Source organism: Psittacula echo (genome assembly GCF_963264785.1).
Source record: "Psittacula echo genome assembly, chromosome: 7".
In the NCBI taxonomy this organism is placed as follows: domain Eukaryota; kingdom Metazoa; phylum Chordata; class Aves; order Psittaciformes; family Psittacidae; genus Psittacula; species Psittacula echo.
In genome coordinates this window covers 35,489,595-35,498,526 of record NC_137740.1, presented here as the reverse complement: position 1 = coordinate 35,498,526, position 8,932 = coordinate 35,489,595, and the positions used below count along the sequence as shown (strand labels likewise).

Here is an 8,932-nt window from a genome sequence, read left to right as displayed (position 1 = left end):
TTTTAACATACATTAAATAACAAGGGTTTGTACCAATACAAACATTGTATCTACTCGTGCACTGTGATTATATTCATAGTAGCCTACCAAGGCACAGGTTTTGCGTCATTCCCCCCAGCCCTACATTTTGGCATGTGGTACTAGAGATGTTCACTGTTCAAAAAGATTCCATGGTATTTGTCTCTCAGCTATCTTCACACTTGGGGATGCAGAAATCCCGCCAGCATAGACTTAAAAATAAATAAGTAAAAGTAGCTAAAAGCCTTAGTTCAACATCTTGCACCAATCACAGCAATTTGGTCAACATGCCTTAACCTTCTCTCCAGTCTCCAGAAGGCATGTCACCGAGGCGATGCAGTTATATTTCTCTGGTCAAATATTTTAGTACATTAGCTAAGAGAACAAAATTGTTCCTTCTGTAAATCTTCATCCATGTGACAGCTGTAGTGTTTTGATTTGGCATAATGGCTCTTAAAGTCTAAACTGGTTTCTAGTTCACATCTCAGCATACCACCACTTGCATTATCTGCTATGTAGTGCATGTAATTGCAGTACCTAGGTATGCTCATTAAAATAAATGCATAATTTATCTGTATATAAACAGCTGCCAAAATTAACAGCTGTTAACCTGGCTGTATTTTGAAGGTTTGTAGAACTTGCATATTTTATAAGCGTTCTGCACCTATAAAAGGCCTGGTTCTAAATGAGCTAGGCATGTGCTTATCTTCAAGGATTTGAAGAATCTCATGAGATTCTAATGAATGGAAGTACCTCGGAGCCCCTACAAGCACCACAGATTGTGCCTTGGCTGGGAGGTGTCCCAGCCATTAGTCACAGAAGTTGTGTCATGGAAGACAGGGACAGCTGGAAAGACTAATGCAACTGGGTGTAGGCACTAGAGATATTCCCTCAGGTGTTGAATGTGTCTGAAATGAGACCAAATGTCTCAGGCTTTGGACAAGGTGAAAGTGTATTCCAAAACGGCCTTTATAAAACATGTCCAGAATTACAAGAATTAAACCTATATGATAGCTGTTTATGTACAGCTTTAATAGAAAAGAAATCCTAATCTAGAGTATCAAAATACCATATTCATATAAACGTATGAGAGCATCCAATAGAAAAGTAAAAAGTGTAAAACAAACCTGTTTGGGAAATTAAATATCCTAAAAAATTTGTTGGGTTTTAAAAACCAAAATAACAAAACCAGGACTTTGAATGCTGAAAAAAGGGAGACTACATCTCCCCTCGTCTATGAGTTTTTGCTGCAGCAGCTCTGCCTTCCTCCTCCTCTTCCTCCTCATAATTTTCTTCATGAACTTCTTTCTGGTTGTTTTCTTGGATTTCTTGCTCTTGATCTGCCCCTCTGTTATTCTTTTCATCCGCCTGATTGGGGGGGGCAGGAACAAACACACAAACAAACAACCCCAAACCACAGATTCAGTGCTACTGCCTTATAGTTCCTTACAATGTATTTTAGGGCAATGAGATGAAGCTAAGGAAAGGGAGAAATGACTGTCAGTGGAGTTGTCAGAGCTGATGGACAGAAAGAGGAAAAGATTTTCAAAGGCTTCCAGGCAGCAAGAACGGATGTGCGGGTGGAAGGATGAGCAAAAGGAAGTTGGGACAGCATGAAATATTAAGGTCTACGATCTAAAGCAAGCTACAATGATTACTATATAATGTCACTGTGAGATGATCACAGTTATGATAAGTGTTTAGTCATGTCACAGAGTTTGGGGGTTTACAGAGTACTTACATTTTCGTCGTTTTCGCCATATGGCTCTTCGGCATTGCGTTCCAGTTCTCTTTTCTTCTCTTCAGTCAAATCTTCCTGAATCTACAAAGCACAGGAATAATCTGTGTATTTTTAATTTTCTTTAAAAGAAAACAGCAATTAAGTATGTACTGAAGCACTGCAGGGAGTCTTATGCTAATGCATGCATAACAAGCATGCCATTCAACATACCAAGGAAAAGGTCCTTTCCTTTTCTCCTTCAGTTCAAGCAACAGTGCTGACGGCCTCCCTATCCACCCTATGAACAGTGGGGGCTTACATAACTTGGATTGCTTGGGAGGAGCACAGATAAATCAAAGCCAGAGCTAAAGAGTAACTGGCCAAGGAAGTAATTTGCCCAGAACAACAGTGTGTGACTAGAGATGCAAATTTAATGAGGTTTCAGTGACCTTCAGAGAGGGCTTGAAGTTTTCAGCAATTTCACCTTGTGCTGTGAATGGCTTCATCTTATTAATTATGGCACAATTAATACCGTGTTGCATGGAAGACTAATGGATTGTAGCATATAAGCATGAGTAACACTAAATGTGTCCAGAAGTGGTCAGCAAAGTAATGGCAAAGACTTCTCAGGTTTCTTAGTCAGACAAAGTGATTTGGATTCATCTTGCAGTTATAAAAGATACCAGTGTTGAATGTTAATGGAGATGTGCTCTGACCTGAATCCACGTATACTTTACGTCTGTTTTCTTACCTCCTCTTCTCCCTCCTCCTGGTATTGCTCATCCACATTATCTTCTTGCTGGTCAGGATTTCCTGCCATCTGCAGAAAGATCATATAAAAATTGAGTTCTCTGTGCACGCCTGTTAACTTTTAGAAGACTGAAGGTTAAAGCTTCTTGTTCTGGAAATAAAACTTTATGTAAAGCTGAAGTAACAATAATAGTGTAAGAAGTTATAGCGCATTCATTAGCATTAATGACAGCCCAGCTACATGATTTAGAACTGCCCTAAATTAAAAAGTAGACAGAAGAATTATTATAATAGAAATCACTTCACAGAATAAAGCAAGACTTTCCATATTAAGCAGGAAGACAACGAAATATTCACGCGACTAAGGACTAATGCCATATAAATACAGATTATCTCTGCCTTGAGGAATTTACAGTTAAACGCAGTTGAAATGTGCAGCGTTCACTGGAATGGCCATAGAAGAAAAGTAGCATCACTGCTCACAGTTGACTGAGTGTGATGGCATGGAAGTAGTGTACAAAGGTTTTGTGCAAAAACATGACAATTGTATGAATGAGTGTTCTCGCAGGGGCTTGTGTGAAGGTAAACACAGGGGTCCTTTCCCTTCACTGACCACCAGGTGCTCTTCCATTGCTGGATGTTCTTGTTTCTGACTGGTTTGCTTGTGCTCTTCATTTTCATTTGGTACATTTTCTTCTCTCTCTTGCTCAGCTTCTTCAAATTCATCTTCTCCCTGATTGTTGGGGTCATCAGCAGGATTCACATCTTCCATGGCTGCCTTCTGTAATTTTCAGAAATTAACATCAAATATGTATTTTTACCTCACAGTCAAATTCCATTTCACATAAAAACTACCTTAGCACGAGCTACATTACAGCCAGCTCCATGCCCACTGAAACCACCTGGAATCTTCTTACAGGCATCAGGGTTCACAAGATTAAGCTGTAGCAAATACAGAGCATCAGTTCCTGAAAGGAAAGGTACCTCGGCACAGAACAGACAGAACTGCAGCACGGGTATGTATCTGCTAAAAACCTAACCGAATCTGATGACTTATTTCACAGAGGCTGTTAAACTACTTTTGTTTACTGACTATCTGACAACTGACAATGCCCGATAAGAGCAGGTGAAAAAAGATAAGAGTTGAAATACGCATGACTCAAAAGAGCTGATGTGATCTTCCACTTCCAGCCTGCCCTGCAATATTGACCTTGTCTATGTCTATAATAAAACAAGAGAAAGCGACACCTGCTTTTCATCATATGCTGCCCTTCAGAAAACACATATTTTTTTTTCTGCTTACCATTCAGTAAAAGTAGTTCTGATATCTTTATAGCTGACAAGTAAAAGATGCCTTAGAAATACTATACAATTTAATTTGATGGGGGGGGGGAATAAAGATGATATGCTTCATGTTCCACACCACCAAATAAGGTGGAATTTATGGGATGGTACAGGACTGCAATCTTCTGCATCCAGATCTCTGTGCAGTTGGTATGACAGCTGTGTTCAGTGCTGAGGTACGTCTTCTTGCAGGATCTCACACTTCTTCTCTACTGACTCCAGCTGGTTTCAGTGGCTACTGAGTTGGCTCTTACCTTGGCAACTAATGATAGCATGAAAAATACCATCACCACTCTGACTGACCACTCCTTTTAAGTTTAGCTGTTCAAGTCCCAGTTAAGTTCAAATCCTTTATTCCATGTAAAGTACAGATCAAAGGCATGTAGAAAAAAAAAAAAGCAACTTGCTTTGAATAAGGAAGCTTTTTTTTTTTTTTTTTTTTTTAAATTTCTGCCTAAATCAATAAGGACAACTTTAAATAGATCTTAGATGTCTTCCTACATTTTATTTCTGTAATGCACAATTACGTTAAATGAGACTTCTGGGTTTTCACTCCACTAAGACTGCAATCCATAGCATCTTAATTCGTACTCACTGATTGATCAGCCTGCTGATTTTCTACTTGATGTTCTGGTTCTTGCTGTTCATTTGCATTATTTTGATCATCATCTTCACCTTCATCCTGGTGCTGGGTGTCACGTTCATAAGCTGACAAATTTTTTATGTTATTATTGTATTACAGCAGTTTCTGGTTAGCCTTTCTAAAAGCCTCCTATATACCAACTTCCACATGTGCTTTTAAGATTAGGTAGCTTTTACCTTAAAAGTTTACCTAAACATGTAATGCTAACAGAATTGGTTTACTGCTAGTAGGAAACTTGACACTAAAGCATTATATAATTTGAAGGGATCAAACAGAATCATAGGCAGAGCCAGGAATGTAACCACACAGCCCAATCCTAGTAGCACAATCAAAAGGACACTTTTGCTTTCAGGAATATGGATATGATCTTTAGTAATTCCTGTACTTCAATCAGCTCAGCTCAGTCAGTGTTATATGAGCTACTGGTTTTAAATTGCATGTTTGTATTTCACTTGAATCCAAACCGGACATGAAATGAGTATTAAAATCTTGCATGAAAGACAGTACACAGGGAAGCTCTGAATATGGTTGGGACATAAGTTTTATCTTACCTCCTTCCTCTTCCTGAATACCTTGCTCTTCTTCCCCCTGTACAATATCATGGTCCACATTATCATAATGAGCCTGTTGGCTGAGAAAATTCAATGCCAATACATCATTTCAGTTTCAAAATGTATGTTTCTGCTTTAACAAACAAACCATCCTACTGAATCTCTGTCTTTCCCAACTCCTGTCAGAACAGGTACCATGAAGACCTTATTGTGGCCTTTCAGTACTTAAAGAGGACTTACAAGAAAGATGGGCACAACTTTTTATCAGGGCCTGTTGTGCTATGACAAGGGGTAATGGTTTTACACTAAGAGGGGATATTCAGACCAGATATAATTTTTTTTTTATGATGAGGGTGGTGAAAACACTGGCACAGGTGGCCCAGAGAGGTGGTAGATGCCCCATCCTTGGAAACATTCCAGGCCATGCTGGACAGGGCTCTGAGCAACCCGATCTAGTTGAAGATGCCCATGCTCACTGCAGGGGATTGCACCAGATGAGCTTTAAAAGTCTCTTCCAATCCAAACTATTCAGTAATTCTATAGATTGATGTGATCTGCCTTGTATTTGTAAAACTCCTAAGGTAGTATATTCCATAATTAAAGTATCAATACTATGAACTGGCCCCTCTAAGATAAAGGGTCTTAAAGAGAGACTACACAATTGGTTACTTTGATGAATAAGCAGTTTAAGCTTTCACCTTGAAAGGGATTTACTTGTGATTGTTCTTGCAGGACTGAATCTTTTGACTACCAATTTACAAAGGCTTTCTCATATCAAAATCCTTTTAGAACACAGGTGAAAATATTTCAGTGTTTCAGCAAAGAAAATGGGCTTAAGATCAAAAAGACAAAAAACTGTCACTAACAATTTTAAAATAAGCAGAAGCATACGGAAGCATGACAGAGAGGGTGAAAGGCATGCAGAAGATACAATATAATGAATATAACTGCAATCACAGTAACTTTGACACTAACAGGGTGTTGGTTTCTCCTGAAATCACGCTTCTGTCTTTACAATGCAAATAATATTAGTCACTCTTGTCCAGAAAGCCCTAGTGGAATTACTTAAAAACAACATTTCACATTTAAGAGGAACTTTCGTTTAGGTAAACGAATATCTGATATTGGAGCTCCTCAGTACTACAAGATTATTGCTGCTTAGTGGAAAACAATTACTAATTCAAAGCAAGCTTTAAGACAAGGGGCATTGTAAGCCAGAAGCTCCTAATCTCTCCCAAGGATGTGTAGGGCAATATGCACTCCAGACTTCACAGGCTTCCACAGTGGAAGGAAGAACCTTAGAATAGCTATCAGATTTATCCTTGGAAAGGAGATGAGGCTCACTGAACTTAATTTCTGGGTAGTCTAGGTTTATAGCATTAAACCACACTCTTTTCAAAGGTGGTATGGTGGATGCCATAAAACCTAGAGCACAGACCATGACAAAGTCATGTAAAAGAATTTAACCTTAGACGGCTTTTATAGAGTTTCTCTCCTTGTTCTGCCTGTTTTTGCAGCTGAAGCTCTCTCTCTTGAAGCTGTTGATGCCGTAACAGCTGTCCTTGCAGTCTTTGCTGGTGTAGTGATTCCTGATATTCACGTAGCTCACTGGCCTCCTCGGCTCTCTCGGCTGCAAGATGTTGCTGCTCTAGCTGCTGTTCATAAGCTGGTTTATGTCTATTTGTTACAGCTTTCGCTGATGTTACCTGTCAAAGACACATGTTAGTCATAGATTAATCATAATTTCACTGATCAGAAACAAGCATGCAGAAGCCTGTCAAGAGGGAAAAAAAATACAAAGATGTAACATGCAATAGGCAAAATTACATCAAAGTTATTTTAAGTTTTCTTGTCACTGCTTAAAGATCATTAGTTTTCTGAACATAAACTGGAAGTGCTGGGGTATTTGTGGAGGACATGGGGAAGGAAGAGGAGATAGTGGGCTGCTGGCAGCCAGGCTTTTCTTGCACATCAACAGTAACTAACCCAACATATTGCCAGTAAGTTTTGATGGCTTGCAATTAAGACAGCAAATGGGGTTTCTCTGAGCCTTAAGTGAGGCACTGCACATTTTTTATAGTCAGCAGTAACTTTAACTCCAGTTTCACAGCTTAACTTGTTGTGAGTGTTCTAATCCACTGCACCTCTTCAACAATGGCTTCTCATCACACTGGAGTTACACAGTTATTCTGCTAGGTGAATATTAACAAAGCCTAAGGTGAGATCAGTAAAATATATTTTCCACTGGAGATGCATCTGCAATGTAAACCCAGGATTTGCTGGCTTTATTTAGAGCTGCATAAAGCAAGACTTGCCACTGCTGCGCACTGATTTCCCCTGGTTATTTTAGTCATGTTCATCTTGCAGTTAAAATTTCCTGTCAAACAACAACAAACATTTAGATGGAAAGGTATTTACAGAAGGTAGGCATATCTGACACGGAAACAGTTGCTGAGATGCATCAAATTAGTAAGGCAGGACAGCTGTCTATCAAAGTGATGAAGTTAAGGCTCCTCATCAGCTATCTTCTTCCCCATCAGCTACCACAGGCCTCAAATTAAAGGAGATGGAATTCAATCTGACTGCTCCTTTTTTTCCATCTGTTATTTTTTATCAGCAGAATTAATGTTCACTAAGCTGCATTTGGACAGCACTGCTGTATATGTGTGCTGAAGTTGAGCCTGAATCCTACGTATACAAGGGCTTTAAATCCCAAATTTTCTACAAATATGACGATTTTATCTAAAAACCAAGATGTGCTCTGAATCCCAAACTTTCTGTAAATTTCACACTGAGTTTGCCTAGAAACAGGCAACTTTGATACAGGGCCAGCAATCATAAGAGATGCCTCCATTTAAACAGCAAGTCTAATCCAAAAGCTCCATACCTCTGAATGAACATGATCACCCAACATGTTAGTTTCCTCTTCTTTCTGTTCCTGTTTTTTCCATTCATGCTCTTCTGGAACCTGATCCTGTTCCTCCTCTAACTGCTCCGGCTGACCTGCCTGCTCCATTTCTTCTTCTTCAAGTTCTTTTTTGCGTTCCTCTTCAACTTGATCAACATGTTGCTCATCATTCTCTCCAGCTTCTTGTTGTTCCTGAGTATTTAGTTCTTTGGCATGCTGGCCCTCATTAGGCCTTCTTTGCAGATGAAAAGGCTCAGCTCTGTCATCTTTTTCCTGGGTATTTATTTCTTCTCTCTCTTGTGGCTTCTGTAAAACATGCGCAAGATTATGTGTGCATAGAATATGGATTTCATATTTTCATAAGAGCCAAGGACCAGATAGCAATGCCTTTATTCCAGACTGCAGTAGCAAACCTGTCTTCAGGATAGCCAAATGCCTGCTTTGGAACAAGCTACCCATCCTGACACATGCTATTCTCAGCTCTGCACAGCTACGCAAGGTGTTGCACAACTGCATCATAAAGTAGGTCAAGCCTCCTTTTATCTGAAGTGGAACAAAACCTCTTACAATTCTGTGTCTACAAGGGAAGCTCTGTATTTTTGTTTCCCACAGGTTTTGCTGGCCAAGAACTCTTGTAAAACAAAACCACAACTGATTTGGTAACTTTTAGACTTTACCCACAACTTTGCTGTTTATCTTTCTGAACAGTGGACAATGTGCCCATTTTAAAGATAATGACTTTAAATGTGCCACTGAAACTTCACAAAACTCAAAATCAATTTCTTCAGAACTTGTTAAAGCTCTTCTGTAACACGAGATAGCTGAAGTCTTACAGACTGCTTGTTCAAAAAATTAAGATTTTTAACAACTTAAAACCAGCTACATAAGCCAGTTTTAAGTGCATTTACAGCCATGTGAGAAAACATCATGAATAAATTTTTCTCTCACTCATTAAGATTAAACTGTTCCTTACTACTTTACTCAAGAACTGACTAATT

At 39.1% G+C, this 8,932-nt stretch overlaps 1 protein-coding gene across 1 annotated transcript in view; it reads right to left on the bottom strand.

Moving 5' to 3' along the window:
- Nucleotides 1-1,176: 1,176 nt before the first annotated feature.
- Nucleotides 1,177-8,932, bottom strand: part of GOLIM4 (golgi integral membrane protein 4) — a gene marked incomplete at its 5' end in the record, with an annotated part of 33,555 nt that continues 25,799 nt past the window's right edge. The window contains 8 exons of the mRNA XM_080622969.1: nucleotides 1,177-1,386; nucleotides 1,760-1,840; nucleotides 2,490-2,558; nucleotides 3,102-3,269; nucleotides 4,428-4,540; nucleotides 5,027-5,106; nucleotides 6,494-6,732; nucleotides 7,914-8,240. Of these exons, the coding sequence (XP_080479095.1) occupies nucleotides 1,237-1,386; nucleotides 1,760-1,840; nucleotides 2,490-2,558; nucleotides 3,102-3,269; nucleotides 4,428-4,540; nucleotides 5,027-5,106; nucleotides 6,494-6,732; nucleotides 7,914-8,240 (1,227 nt within the window). The 3' untranslated portion in view covers nucleotides 1,177-1,236. The remainder of the gene's footprint in view (nucleotides 1,387-1,759; nucleotides 1,841-2,489; nucleotides 2,559-3,101; nucleotides 3,270-4,427; nucleotides 4,541-5,026; nucleotides 5,107-6,493; nucleotides 6,733-7,913; nucleotides 8,241-8,932) is intronic.